The 15,393-nt window shown below is 40.1% G+C and overlaps 1 protein-coding gene across 4 annotated transcripts; it reads right to left on the reverse strand.

The window, feature by feature from the left end:
- Positions 1-1,045: 1,045 nt before the first annotated feature.
- On the reverse strand, positions 1,046-10,776 carry LOC139213729 (tropomyosin alpha-1 chain). Of its 4 annotated transcripts, none has more exons than XM_070844321.1 (9): positions 10,487-10,776; positions 7,340-7,465; positions 3,565-3,698; positions 2,875-2,992; positions 2,717-2,787; positions 2,532-2,607; positions 2,239-2,301; positions 2,086-2,155; positions 1,046-1,399 (listed from the first exon to the last, which is right to left on the reverse strand). In XM_070844321.1, the coding sequence occupies exons 1-9, from the start codon at positions 10,598-10,600 to the stop codon at positions 1,317-1,319; spliced, it is 855 nt and encodes a 284-aa protein (XP_070700422.1). In that variant the 5' UTR covers positions 10,601-10,776; the 3' UTR covers positions 1,046-1,316. The 4 variants fall into 4 exon arrangements, with proteins under 4 accessions (XP_070700422.1, XP_070700424.1, XP_070700423.1 ...); XM_070844322.1 differs by lacking the exon at positions 1,046-1,399 and adding an exon at positions 1,438-1,901; XM_070844323.1 differs by lacking the exons at positions 7,340-7,465; positions 10,487-10,776 and adding an exon at positions 4,859-5,092.
- Positions 10,777-15,393: the final 4,617 nt, after the last annotated feature.

Below are 15,393 nucleotides of genomic sequence, written 5' to 3' on the forward strand. Positions count from 1 at the left end.
AAGCTCCTTTTTACGTCACTGCTTTTATTATACAGCTGTATATTGTGTACATAATCCCTATTTTATACTGCCTCTTGTTTAGATTGTACATGTTTTTTTTTTTTTTATATCTACTCCTGTTTCTGTTATTGGTCACTAGTTTATCATTTATTGTTTTATTGAACATTCTACTTTTGCAACCCATTCGTTGCTGTAACACTGTGAATTTCCCCGACATGGGTATAACAAAGGAATATCTTATCTTATCACAGTTTGTAAATGTGATTTGCTTTGCAGCATTAAAACACTTACATGCTAATGCATATATAATACCAATCCATGTACGTCATAAATGCAATAACACTGTGAATGGGTAGTTTTGATACTGTGTGAGTATTTTCCCGATCACACTAATTAACATTCTCAACATTTTGAGGGCAGGATTTTTCATTGTGATGTTGCATTTTATAAGGAACCATTAATGCACTTTTCTCATTTTTGTCAAAAACAAACAAAAAAAAACTCAATGCAAGGTCCAGTTTAGTTGTTTGGCCTTCCTCAGTGGATGGGGCTGCTTAGTTGTCATGAAGCTGGTTTGATTATTATTCAGTCACTATAGTTTATTACTTATTACTCACTGATTCCATTTTGTGTTGATGAACATTGCCATCATATCATCTCACTTTTCTTACCATAAAGGCTGACAGTCTTAACTGAAGGCTAACTCACTACTTTTTGAGGACGAAATACTCTTTAACATTAACCTTATTTGGGGATATAATCACTTGATTGCTGTGATCAATACTGGGATTACTGTTGTGGGACCACAGGGCCAAAAGTTAAGCAACATCTCCAGTTTTGTGTGTGAGGAAATCACCGTCTTAGCAGAACAGAACAGACAAACACTCTGCATGTTACCACAAGTAAACTGAAAGGTGAGCTCTTTTCTGCTGTTGCAGTTTTTGGCTCGGTGTTGAAACCGCCTGAGGGAGAGAGCACTCATACATATGCAGAACTGTGCATACTTAGAGGGCGCACGCAGTCAACATAGAAAATAAAACTCTACTCATCATTGTCAGTTTTATTTGTGCTCAGAGTTTAGTCTAAAATACAATTTCCAGCACCGAAACTGAATACAATATGGACCCAAAACCATTTTAAAAAAGGGAAAAGAAACAAAAAGAACCATAAATATATAAAAAGTGGTATATGTTTTAACAACATGTGTTTTAACAACCAGGCATAAGAGTAAAAATTACAGAAAATGGATGGCATGTAGAAAATCTTTTACAAAACAAATGTTGTTTTTTTTTATGTTTGATGTTCTTCTCAGCATTTTACAAGCAACTGAGCTCCTGCAGTGTTTGGTCCAGGACTTGGTGCATTCCTAGGTTTTCCTCTTTTGCGGATGATAGCTTCTCTGTAATGAAAAACAGCAGGAGACATAAAATGCAATGGCTGGGTTAGTGAACACATCAACTGATCACAGACGTGCGACTTGTAAGCTAATAAAGTTAATTCTAGAGCAAACAACAAAAGAAACCCACTTACACATACAATACACACAATATGTAAACCCACAAGCTTGGTCTTATCATTGTGGCCAGGAAATATAGAAACTATTGACTACAGCAGCAGCAGCAGAGTAGTGAAAAGAAGGCTCGACTGAAATGACAGAAGACAAGAAATAAGAGAAAAATATCTTTATTGAGCTTTAGTTCAGCGTAAAGGGAGCAAGGAGCAGTGTGAGCAAAGGGAGACAAGAGGAGACAAAGTGCTTCCAAATAGGCAAAGGGAGACAAAGGGAAAAAGAAACCATGATGAGCCAAATTGCCAGGTTTACAAGGTGTTCATATCATTGAGGGCATGATCCAGCTCCTCACTGATAGCCTTGTATTTCAGCTTCTGAGTGTACAGTTCGTCTGCAGTTCAAAGGGCAGAGAGAGAGAGAGTGAAGGTGGAGGAGGTTCAGAGCAGAATGACGCAGAGCGTGGAGGGAAAAAAAAGAGATAAAATCAGATCAAAGAGTAAGAATAAGAACAGTAAGAACAAAGACTGAGCAAAGAAGCGAAAGGAAGAGAAAAGAAGGACTAAAATGAAGTGTACCTTCTAAGTCATCTATAGTCTTTTCCAGCTTAGCCACTGTCCTTTCTGCAAATTCGGCACGGGTCTCCGCCTTGAAAAAAAAAACGATAAACACATTAATCGTCCAGACACAGCTTCCCTCAGTGAGTATGGTGGGAGCAGACATGAACATACCTCCTTAAGCCTGTCATTCAGGACTTTAATCTCCTCCTCGTATTTGTCCTCTTTCTCAGAGTACTACAGAAACAGAGAAGCAGGAGACAAGGAAAATCATTTTATTACCAAAAAAAATGTGCATGCCTTTTCATGCTTGAGATCTATGTTGTAAACTCTGATGATATGTATTCTACATGTCATTTGTCTCTATTTCTATTAAGGATGAGAGTTTTGATGCTCTTTGTGGACAGCATAGGAATAATCAAATCCTCTACATTATCAAATCTCCAGGATACATTAACAACACGTACCTTATCAGACTGAGCCTCTAGTGACTTGAGGTTGTTGGTGACGTTCTTCAACTCTTCTTCCAGGTCGCCACACTTCCTGTAAGAACGGAGAAACACAGGTATGCCGTTTGAACATGTCCGACCTGTCGTCTGGGAAATAACCGAACGATGCACGCACATAACTTCCTCAGTGTATTCATGCTTACAGTTCTGCAATTTCCGCCCTCTCTTCTGCTCTCTCCAGCTCTCCCTCAAGGATGACCAGTTTACGGGCAACCTGAAATAAATAAAAAAAGATAAAATCACAGTTAAATAAAAAAAAAAACAGATTGACATGAACGCTGAGAGTCAGGTGAACACGCACCTCCTCGTATTTGCGGTCCGCTTCCTCAGCAATGTGTTTGGCCTCTTTGAGTTGTATCTCCTGCAACTCCATCTTCTCCTCGTCCTTCATGGCTCTGTTCTCGATCACCTTCATGCCTCTGATGATCAGAAACACAGACAGACGTCAGTTCAACAAGACCACAAAAGGCACTACAGATTTGTTGCTGACAGCAGTGAAGCAGGATGGAGTGGTTTGACGTTCCTGTTAATTGGAAACACATCCTCTATGATCCTATTTATTTTAAATCTGTATGTATCTTGTATATAATTTTGATTCATAGTTTACTTCCTTATTTCCTTTGCTCCAATTTGATTTTTTCGTATCTTTATCCGGCCTGTTTCTGAATCCTGAATTCACCTAATTTCTGGGGATCTTATTTTATCTTGTGGTACCTTATATTTCCATAACTAGCAGCTCCTCCATTTTGTCTTCTTTACACAACTAAAATGTGTCCGGCCTTCTCATCCTACAAGGCACTACTTCTTTTTACGACTTTTTACACTTCTGTCAACCTAATCACACCAGTGGTGGAACCTGCTTTAATATCAAGGGTTGTGTTGCACATAGACGATAAATCACATTACCCCAAAGACATAAGTCTGTCATTTTCCAGTCGTGTTCACAGTCTGTGGTTGATGCGTTACGACTGAGCTCCGTGCCGATTCTCACCTTTCACTCTCATCCGCAGCCTTCTCAGCCTCCTCCAGTTTCTGCAGGGCTGTGGCCAGTCTCTCCTGAGCACGGTCCAGCTCCTCCTCCACCAGCTGGATCCTGCGGTTCAAAGATGCCACATCGCCCTCCGCCTATAGCGACACAGAGAGGAAGAGAGAGAGAGAGAGAGAGAGAGAGAAGTCACAGGTCAGAGGTCAGCCAGGAAACATGCTGCTGCCACAAGAGGAAGGATAATGTTTATGGCCGTCAAATCTCATTGTAAGAATATTGTTTTTTCTGCTCTTAGTTTTGAGTGCAAGTCTCAATAATACCACAGTTGTTGTAGTGTTGGGTGTGATCATGTTTTGTGTACATATTTTTTGCAGTCTAATCTAATATGAGCTGTTTATAAAGAGTTATTTAATTTTGCCGATTTACTCCCTGGATCCCATCACAACACTCTCTGTGGATGCTTCTAATCCATTTTCTTTTTTCCTCCTGTGCAATGATTTCTTAACGGTAACCAGTTTCACTCTCAAAAACCATAATGAGTTCTGGACTTTGCAGCTTGACCCGATCCTCTGAAAACTGCTGATGCAGAACAAGAGGGAGACAGTTTTAACCCTGACATATCTGAAGCGGTTCAGCCGGCCTGACTTATGTAAACCCATGTATGTTTGGGGGACAACAGATCAGCCCGTTTCCTGTGGGACTGATATCTGCTCTTTTCTTCCTGTGTGGAGGCCGAGGAAGAGGAGGAAGGTTAAAAGCTCCTTAATTTCAAATGTTATTCAGTGAAAAAGCTCACAGGAGGAGCAGAACAAAGACCTCTGGATGCTTTGCAAACCAGGAACCAACCATTTTCCAGGTGACATGAACTGGGACAAATCCAAACTTTTACAACGTTAAGAGCCAACTTTTGATATGAAAACACACCAGCACACTCTGATAGTTAGTGTAATAGGGAGCTCGTTGCGTTTCTTGTGGAGATAATAGGGCGGGTTTCGGTTAGATAATGCAGCCGAGCAAAAGTCTGCGAAGGAATGTGGCTACAATAATGCCCCACCTTCCCATGAGCCACGAAAACGCCTATTTTCAAACAGTATTAGATAAAAATAAGAGAAATACTAACGGGATACGCAGGCAAATTCCTCAACTCTTAGGGGAGAGTTGTGTGAGTATGATCATCGCTACCTGCCAACACTCAGAGTAAATTCTCTCCTCAGTAGAGATGCTCGACAGGCATGTGAGCTTTAATGATGAATACAAAAAAAAAAGCGACTAAAGTTGGATAAATAATATCTTTTCTCACTTTTTCGCGCAGTTCACGTTCAACGTCCAGCTCCCTTTGTATTTCCAGTGCACGATCTTCTGCCTCATCAACTTGTTGCTGGAGGCATTGGATTTTCTTCTTCACCGTCTCCATTAGGTCGATTACTTTGTTTTCTCACTGGCAAAAGGATCCCGACACAAAGTAGCAGCCCGGATCGTCTGGCTGTATTCTTTAAGAGCTCCTGATTTGTTCCTGAAGTTGCAGGACCCGAGGAAAAGTTTTTTTTTCTCTCTCTCTCTCAGGCAGGAAGTCAGGGACGTGTAATGTTGGGATGGGGCAAAAAAAAAAAAAAAGGGCAGGGAGTTTTCAGGAAATTTATGGCGAGATCATCCAATCCCGTGAAGAAGCCTGGTCCCAGATGACATCACAGGATTTAGGAGGGGAAGGCACTGCTCTTTTCCTCCACAAAAGAGGGGTGTGAAGTCAGCTCATGTGTGTGTGTGTGTGTGAGAGAGAGAGAGTCTGGATTTTCTATTGTGGACTTATATGGCAAATGTAAGGTGTTGCTTAGGCTGCATTTTTGTGCTGTGATTGCAAGGAGCGGGGCAGAGATCAGGGAAGGAACAGCCTCGTCTGATTCACCAGTCTGATGCAGACATGTGAGTCATATCTGGAGTCAATCATGGTATATGACCAGATATGACGTGAAGTGAGGGAGGCAGAGAACAGTGGACGTGAAGGCTGTAAAGGTGTAAAATGGATATAAATCTAAGGTCCAAAGACACTTCCAGAAAAAGGGAGTGGTGGGGTGTCAGTGGTGGGGTGGGGCGGCAATAATCCTCTTCAACAGGGGTTGTTGACCTGCAGCAGCCAGGAATGTAAATTGATTAGATTGTCGACTTGACCCGCAGCCATTGGGTGGCGACACATTCCTTCAGCGCCCCCTTCTGCTTCTCACTCCTTCTCCTCCTCCTCCTCCTCATCATCATCATCATCACTTTACCTCCTCTTTTGTTGCCCCTGTATAACATGTACATGCATCAGCATCGCTCTGAAGCAGAGAGAAGAAGTAGAGGAGGAAAGATCTGAAGAAGAAGCAGATCTGATGGGTCGTCTGAGATAGAAATCATTTGTAATCTGACCTTTAACCTTTTGGGTTTTATCTCACCAGGTAGTTTTAGAGATTGTAGGCACTGTGGGGTCTACTTTCACTTGATGCTGTATATATATATAGTTACATTTTACGATGAATGATCCATGTTTTTCACTCAAAATGCTAAACTCAAAATGTTCTGTTGGTCACACAGCAAATGTCAACTTGGGCTTTAGGAAACTGTGATTGTGAGAGACTGTAGAAATACAGTAGGTCTTCATTATTTTCTGACATTTTTATCGACCAGAGGATTAATGAGATTGTAATTATTTAAGAAAAGATCAGCAGGTGAATCGATAATGAGAACAATTGTTATAGTTGCAGCTCTAATAATAATGCGTGTACAACAAAACATGGTCTTGTTACTTCTGGATAATTCATCTTCTTAGAAAATAGCAAACTAAGTCAAGTCTGTTTGTCTCTATTTGTCTTTTGCTGTTGTTTTTGCTTCATAACACTCAATCATATCTGGTATTGTTCAGGTGACAGAGAGGTTACTACAGTAGACATAAATGAAGTAGATGCTCTTTAAAGGTGAATGACTATTGTTTGTAATAAGGTATAAGGCCAGACAGAGCAGAGCGTAATATCTCTGCCCTCCAAAAGGCCACAGCATTGATTTCATTAAACACTGCAGTATGGGGTTCTCTGTTTGCTTAAGCTGCATTCTTGGGATTCCTGGTCGGCTACAGGCCGGCCAAGCGTTGTCTGTGCTTGAGAAATAGCTCTGCTACAGATCATAGATCTCACTACGCACCAATAACTCTAGGGTTTTCAGCTCTATCCAGGATACAAGATAAAACTTAGTCTTTTCAGGATTCATTTCAGGGTTTTTAGTTGCGTCCTACCATGTGGTAAGTAAGTGTTGGAGTGAAGGTTAAAAGTAGTATTTTTGTGTGAAGGTTTTAATGACTGCCCTCTTTTATTCCTTTGTGTATTGAAATCATAGAAACCAAGAGACTTTTAAAGATTGTGCCCTTATTTTCCATGATTACAACTAGACAAAATAGTTTTGATACTATAGTTTCTGCATGCCAGTGTTTTAATCGCTCTCCTGCTATGTTTCATCACTGTAGAAACAACCAAACTGCACCGAACTATTAAGGCAAGTCCAGACACGGCCTTTTTTGGAGTGTGAGCAGTACAAGCATTCACTGTTTTTTTTTTTTTAAACTAATGTTGATAGAACTTCTGTTTCAAAAACCCGAATGTGTCTCTACCACTGGTCTTTTTTTAATCATGAAGTGATATTTAGTTCAGCTCATCTGAAAGAGTGGTTATCAATACAAGACTGAAAGTCAGAAGTTGTGGTGTTCCACTGTAATGTGGATAATGTGTTTCAGATGGCGTCTTTGTGGTTAACTCACATCTGTGGCCTTCTTCTCCGACAGTTCCAGTTTCTCCTGAGCATCCTTCAGGGCCTCTGAGTACTTGTCGAGCTCATCCTCTGTTCCCTTCATTTTCTTCTGGAGAGCAAGCAGCTCATCCTCCAGCTGAAAGATGGCGAACATGACTTAGAGTCACAGAAAAACCAAACCAAAGTATGAAAGAAACACTGCAAGGAAAGATGCAGCACTATTTCAATACACTGATATGATGATATGACTTAAAGTTTTTAAATAGTGAAGTTGATTTTTGTAAATTTGTTTTGATATACTAGACAGTAGTAGTCTTTAGGGGACCTGGTCAATACCCAGAAGCACTTAGATGTGGGGTCATAACCATAGACTGTGTATTAGAAATGGACATAGCCACCGTGGCATCACTTATCAGTTGACAGGTGGACAGAGGTGATGTCCATCCCTCAAAGACCTATGCATCCGATTGGTTATGTTTTTGCACGTCCCGCCTCTGATTGGTTAGTCAAAAGGTTGCCCCGCCCCAAAACATACCCTGCTTTATCATCTATTTAACTCTAAATGGGACCATAATTTACTACATTAACACTATTCTGTATAAGTTGAGACCATAAATTCATCAACAAAGTCTTTACTGAGCTAATAAATCCAGTGAGAAGTACGATCATTTTCTCACAGACTGAGACTGCTGGCCTCATACAGAATGCAGGTATAAGGCATCGATTTCAATTTTCAGACCTGGAAGTTATGTCCACTTCTTTTATACAATCTAGTACTAATCTCAGTTAGATGTTTCTGAACCAGACTGAAGTCTACAGACATGCCAGTGACTCTCTGGGCCTGTACTTTGGTGCTTTAGTGCTTTGACCTAAATGCTAAAATCAGCATGCTAACATATTCACAAGGAATGTTCCAACATGTTCCTAATCTTAGCTTAGTGTTTTAGCATGCTAAGATTTGCTAAATAGTAAACCACAGTATTGGGGAAATAATGAATTGAAATAATGATGATGCCAGATAAAAAACCAGAAGAATACAGAAGGTTATGAGAATTCATTCTCAGAGGACATGAACATCTGTACCAAATGTGATCGTAATCCAACCTTTCACTTAAAACCACAAATATCATTTTACATGAGTGGAAACATCAGAGGCCACCAATGTCATTAGGAATCATGAATATCTGAACAAAATTTGATGACAATCTATTCAATAGTTTTTCAAATATTTCACTTTGGACCAACATGGTGGAACAACTGACATCCCCATCCCTTGAGCCACTCTAATAATAAGGCAAAAAGTTCAAAATGTTTTCATCCGGACTATTTCTTTGGCTGAAAGTGGTTCCGATGTAAGCCCTTCATGATGAAGTCTGTGGATTATCAAGAGTCACCGGGACTTTGATGCTGAATTTTTAGGATTCTTTCATAATTTGGGTGAACCGATCCTTTAATTGCTGCTGGAGTCTGTTGTCTGTAATGTATGTTGATATCGAGAATTGGGTTTGTGTATTTTTTCAGTGCCTTTCGGTCAGTCCAACTGCACTCTGATATTCGTCACATCGTGCCAAGAATAGCAAAGTAAGCATCTCTTAGCGGAGCTTGTATCGCAGCCATCCAAACAAACTAAAGAGCTCTGCGTAATCTTCTAGGATTTCATGCTGACGGTTCCTTGATGTGGAAGACATACTGAGGCGCCCATATGTGCAGTGCCAGTGACAACTGTCACTCCTTGTGCTCTCTGAGGGCATGATTAGGACATTTGCCACCAGTGAGAGGATTCCTTCCACTTGCTTCAATGTAGATCCTGGCTTTGTCCGTGCCTCTCCAACTCCCTACTCTCTAGCATTCCTCTCGTACCGCCATGATGACGACACCATCTCCCACTGTGCAATAATTGCCTCTATTTAGAAACCACAAATATACTATTACATCTCCATATTCTATTTTGCTTGTATCAAGTGCTCCAAGTACACTGTCATTAAGTTAGCCCTCGAAATATCAAGCTGTCTAAGGCCCTCGCAGTGCAGCACCAAATATGGGTGTGCAGATATTTGGAATCTGTGAGGTTTTCTTTGATATGGTACAGACTTAAATCCAGATAGGGATGCTGGGTAATGCAGTACTCTCTTGTTAAGAGTTAGCGTAACAACTGCTATAGATGGATTATTTGAACTCCTGCAGAACTACCTCTGATACTGTCAAATACTCCCTCTGGTTCACTGTGGATAATATGTCCAGCAGTCGTCACTATGCCATGCTGTTAGTGCATCCCTGTGGACTCCTGTGCCCTCCAAAAGACAAGGCCCAGGGGCTCAGTATCAGCTGCTCTCTGTAATTCAGCATTTGGTGCTTTGGGAAATACTTGACATTTTATGCTGAGCCCCTCTGCAGTCTGCACAAGTGGCTTGGTATTTGTTTTGTTTCATTGTGTCAGACCAATTTAACATTGTAATTTAAATGACACCATTATGCCACACTTCAAATTAATCACACTGAGTTGCTTTCATAAAATAATCAAACTTAAATAAAATTTGACTTATTAGTAGATGAAAGGGACTCAAAAATACCCCAGAAGGAAATCATTTCAACATACAGAAATGGAAAATATTTCCAACTTGATTTGTTGGAACTTGATTTAGTTTCCACTATGGAAAGTGTACCAAAAAATCACATAAAAAAAAAAACAGTTTCATTTGTATGCAGTACATCATACAAAAACTACAAAAACACTTGGACAACTGTAACTATATTGTTGCTGTAGGTCTCCTTCTGTGATTATTGATGTGTTTTTGTATAGTGTAGTGTAAAGTGTATCTCATCTTATATAAAGATATATATATGTGTGTGTGTTTGTGTGTGTATATATATATATATATATATATATATATATATATATATATATATATATGTATGTATATATACACTGTTGCCCATAAAGTTGGAATAAACTGATCAAACTCTTCCAAACATATCACAGTGAAACTTAAACCACAATTAACTTTTGCAAACTGTGTATTCAGGCTTTAACAAAATTGGGGGTATTGAACAATTATTCCAACTTTATGGGCAACAGTGTATATATATATATAAAACAATACAAAAACACTCTGTCAGTCCATCACATCCATCCCCATTAAAATCTGCCTTGTCTCACCAGCTTGCATTTATCCTCCGCTGCCTTCTGGTCGGACTCAGCCTGCTCTGCCCTGTCGATGGCGTTCTCCTTGTCCAACTTCAGCATCTGCATCTTCTTCTTGATGGCCTCCATGGTGACAGTTGGGTCTCAGCGTCTTGCAGGTTTCAGGAAAAAAAAAAGTAGTTATTTCTTGGGGTGAAAACCTGTTGCAGATGTTCAGAGGAAGACGCCTCACAAGAGCCCTCACAAGGTTGAGGGGGAGAGCAGGCAGCAGATACAGGGAGGAGGAGAGAGACAGAGGCAGCGTAGAGCGAGGGAGCGAAGGAGAGGAGGATGCAAACTGAGAGTCGGAGGAGCTCTATGTGATTTAAACTTGACTGGAGGTTTGGAGGCAGCCCCGGTCTCTTGTGACAGCCCTTTCCCACCGTTTACCCCTTCCGCCACTCCCCGCCTTATTGGCTACTCCAGAATTTACTGTGCCCCCCTCCCTAATCTTAACCTCACCTCTTGAAGGCTCTTTGGAGAAGCAAAGTGGTGTAGATGTGTTGGCAACATCCAGCCTGTCTCCATATTTGGATCATGGCCTTTTTGCTTTGAAGAGAACAGGAGAGGAGCAGCAGATAAGAAGCAGGAGAACAACCCAGGATTCAGATATCAAAAGGACATTATTCACATTAGTAATATGAGTTGAAGTTTGTTTTTTTTCCCCTTTGGGCTGCATATCTATATGCCTGTGCTCTTACTTAGGAATGTTCAAATTGATGTTAATACCAGAGTTGGTTAGAAAGGACATAGTTTTCATTCTACCGCTGAATGAAAAAGGGCTGTATGGAAAATGATCCAGCCAAAGAAAATTTGGCGAAAGAGCTGTCTGCATGTGATCTACACCAGGCAGCTGGAGTTTTACAGTCGAGCTGCTCAGACATAAACCATAGGTCTACTGCAATTAAGATCCTGGTAATTACTATTGGTCTGACAGACCTTTATTTAGATCTGTTTTCTGTCATTTGTAAGGCGCACAATATAAAAAGCATTGTTGACTGGAGGACACAGCTTGTGTTACTGAGATGGGTTCCAGGACTAGGAATTAATGGACTTTAGAAATATTTGGAAAATGGGCCATACATGGTATTCACCTCATGCTGTTTGTTTGCAGATGAAAGTATCTATCGGAAATCAGAAGTCAAGAAAAGCAAACATAAAAGAACAAAAACAGAAAAGTAATATTTATATTTTTGTAATTTGTGATTAATTTTGGTGCAAACAGTGGTACATTTGAAACTGTCATAGCGAGCGGGAGGTGCGTTGTCTGTGTGTGTGTGTGCTGATGACATCAGCACTAATGGACCTGTCTGCTTGCTTTCAACTCTTCTGTGCCAGCTGCCCCGGCTAAAAATAAAGATTACAAGGAAACTCAAAGAACGGTGTGGGGTACAGTGTTCATTTAAGTTACGTCTGAAGATAAGCTTGGCCAAATGCATCTCTTGGGTGAATTGAAACCAAACCTGAAAATCTGTGTTTTCTGCAAGTTTGAAGACCGAATTGTTGCTGTCCAATGAAAATCCTGTATCTCCAAATTTGGAGATTTTGCCTTTTTCCTGAAGGACTAAATGCTCCTTAATGTGTTTTGAAGATTCCCCTGTCTTAGTATATATTTCTGGACATCCATTACATATCAGATTGGCTCAGATCATTTGGTGTGAAGTTCATGCCAAGTTACCGTGCAGCTTGTAGAGATCAGATGACCTTGAGGAAATCGTCCAAATCGAGAGGCAGCAGATACATAGATCCTTAAGTTTTCACTCTTCTCTTTGACAGTTAGAGACCAATAGCACGGTGAGTGGATTCTTTTTAGCAGGGGAGGGAACTGCAGCCTTTTTTTTGGCATATATTTATGAAAGTGGTGGTTTGATAGCTTTAAAATCCTGGAGTTAATACAAGCTTACATCATGGCCTGCAATGATAGATAAAGAGTGGTGACTGTGTGCCTTATTTGGTCTCTCAGGATGCTGGCTGCACATCATGTTATGATTGTAGATTGCTCAGATACAGTTCTGACAATTTAATGATTTCAGAGGCATTTAAGTGATGTTTTCATTCAACAGAATTCCTTTACTTCTTCACTTCGTATAGTGAGCAGAAAGCAGGATGGGAGCAGAGCTAGGAGAGGAGAACGGAGAGAGGGAGGAAGAGAGAGGAGGTAAGAAATAGAGACAGAGTGAATCAGATGCAGAGTGAGAGAAATCAGAACCCTCCCACAGGAAACCAAGCTAAACTCCTCTTCTCCTTGTATGGTAAAAACTCCCCCAAAAGCCACAGGATCGCCTTGGGAGTAGAGTCAAAGTCCTGCTAAGTATAAATCACAAAGCCATGGGAATGGTGGAACAGATTAGAGTGTTTGTGAACTAGCTACCATGAAGAATATAGACTAGTACAGTTTTAGTAGCCTTAAGTGCTTGATGTCATGCAAGCGACATGTTGCCACTGATGTTACACTTTAATCTTACATGTTGCCACTGTATGATCGGCCGTAACGATCAGTTTTAAATGCAGATAGTGTATTTATTTATTAGAGTAATCAGTCTAAAACAACAAAAATGAGTATCTGATGATCTCAAGGTTTGCTGTTGCAACACCTGTTCTGACTAATCAAGTACATAACACCTATTTGATGCATTGACTCATAGTGTAACTCCAACATGCCCGTTCTACAGCAGAAGTAAACACGTCAGCACCGCTCAGCGCTGAGGCTTCTGCACAAACATGTCCATTAACTATGCAACTACATCCAGTGATCCCCAACTACAGCCCCGCACACAAACAGTGTACAGAAGTGGCTGAGGGAAGTGGCAATCTGTTATATTTGGCTCTGTAACTCAGTCCAGTTGTATCTAGGACTTCTGACAATGTCTAGACTCTATCTTACCAGCCAAGGGATCAGAGAACTGTCACTGTGATGAGCCACAGTTGTCTTGCCCAAGCCTGGCGCTGAAAGGCTTTTCACGCTAAGAGGGAGTGGTGCTCTTCGAGGGGAAAAACTGTGACAAGAGTCTGTTTCTACTCATTTCTTTCTGCCCCTGCATCAATTTCCTTGTTGATTCTCTCAAAAACTGCCCAACTGTTTAGTCACACATCACAGGCTCTCTTTGCCATCCTTCATCACTTCACATCCCAGTCTCTGTTCACAATCGAAGAGGTGAAAAGTAGCAGCTGTTTTGGTTCGTGTACTTGAGCAGGCTTTTACACCAAAGTTATTTTAATGGCAAGCCTGAACCACCTCAATATTTACTCCAGTGGCTTTGTGTATAATTATACATTGACATATTCATATGTGGTATATTTTTAGATACATGAAGCAGAAATACTTCTACTTATGTTTCAAGAGTCTTTTCACCTCTGATCAAGTCAGTGTTTGTTGCTTCGCTGCCATTTAAGATTTGCACATCAGAAGTTATAGTCAGTGAGAAGATCATGTTAATTAAGTTTCAGTATAAGGTGAATACAGGGTTCACATCAGCACTTATAACAGTGAAGAGCTGCACAAAATCAGTGCAACTGGATGGAAATCTGAGCTCAACTTTAGTGCTGTTACACACACATATAGGCATCAATACAATGTAAATACATAATGAGCTGCTGATAACACTCAACACCCAAGGCAGATAAGAAAGTATGTGAAATCCTATACTAGGTTGGCAAACATATGTAGATATGCACATACCTCCATATGTATTGGTTGTTCTATTTTTCCACAATAAGAACACAAAGAGCAGAACAAACCAGATGTGAATAAACATAGAAATTAAGAAAAAAACTAAATAAACAAATAAAAACCACAAAAAACACCATGTGTATAGTTCATTAGTTCATCATTCTGTCAAGCATTTGCTACATTTCTTTATCAGAAAGTACACAGTTGGTTGAGTAAATTCCAGGTATAGTTCGTCAAATGTCCTCATAATATTTGGCTTTTAGAAGCATACATGGCCAGGCAGTTTGAGAAGCTATTCAGCCGTTAGTTATCATCAGGAAAAAGACCTAAAGAAGTAAAAATGTGGGCAGAGAAGAATGTTTAAGAATCAGTAATGGACTAGGTCTGTTTTATTCTACCAGTTTTATTTCCACATGCACGGCACTAATGTCCCCTCTTCTGAGCCACATTTTACACAAGTGTCTAGATTATTTTCATTCATTATTTCAATTCAATCGTGTGCTTATGACAAATAAGTGGTTTCCATTTGTTAAAGTTCTATGAAAAGAAATTCCATATTCATTTGTACAGACCAGAACCTCAGGAGGTTCCTCAGCAGTTTGATTTAACAGTTGAGCATTTTTTCATAAAAACTAGTAACTGTAAATGTTGTCTCATGCAGATCAATTATTCATCCAGCAGAGGGAGACAAAGCTGCAAGACAAACGCCCAAGGAGAGAAGCAGGTCACTGAAATACAAGGTCATGATAAGAGACTGTGGGTACTTTCAAGAATATCTGACATTGTTGAGGAGCTTTTTATGCATGAGTCTATTCATGATCTCTGAATTATGTTGTAAAACCGCTAGAATGCATGAGCAATTTTAGCAATGCAGATCCTCCACATACTATCCAACATAACTTTACTAAACTAGCTGCTCCACAAAAATTAGAGGACGATAACATTGTTTATGTCAGTGGAAATATTACAAATGTGGAACTGAATATGGACATTTAGATTTGTCAATCAAGAATCTTACAGTTTACAGGGATGGGATGAGACTAAAACAAGGGAAACTGTCGGGTGCATCCATCAATCACTGCGAAGTACTGTCAGCAACGGGGTGAACAAACCAGTGAACATCTTGTGATATTTCATTCTATTCAGTACACTGACATGAATTAATATACAAAACTTTGTATCTCTTTGTCTAGTGCTATGCCTGTATATAAAA

Source organism: Pempheris klunzingeri, chromosome 15 (assembly GCF_042242105.1).
Source record: "Pempheris klunzingeri isolate RE-2024b chromosome 15, fPemKlu1.hap1, whole genome shotgun sequence".
Classification (NCBI taxonomy): Eukaryota; Metazoa; Chordata; class Actinopteri; order Acropomatiformes; family Pempheridae; genus Pempheris; species Pempheris klunzingeri.

Bases quoted from the DNA above. Each gene is read 5' to 3' on its own strand.
- LOC139213729 (XM_070844321.1), bottom strand. From the start codon at position 10,600: ATGGAGGCCATCAAGAAGAAGATGCAGATGCTGAAGTTGGACAAGGAG. The intron at 7,466-10,486 runs GTGAGACAAGGC...GCCATCTTTCAG, and splicing joins CGGAGGATAAATGCAAGCTG to CTGGAGGATGAGCTGCTTGC. The intron at 1,400-2,085 runs GTACACTTCATT...TTTTCATTACAG, and splicing joins GACTATAGATGACTTAGAAG to AGAAGCTATCATCCGCAAAA.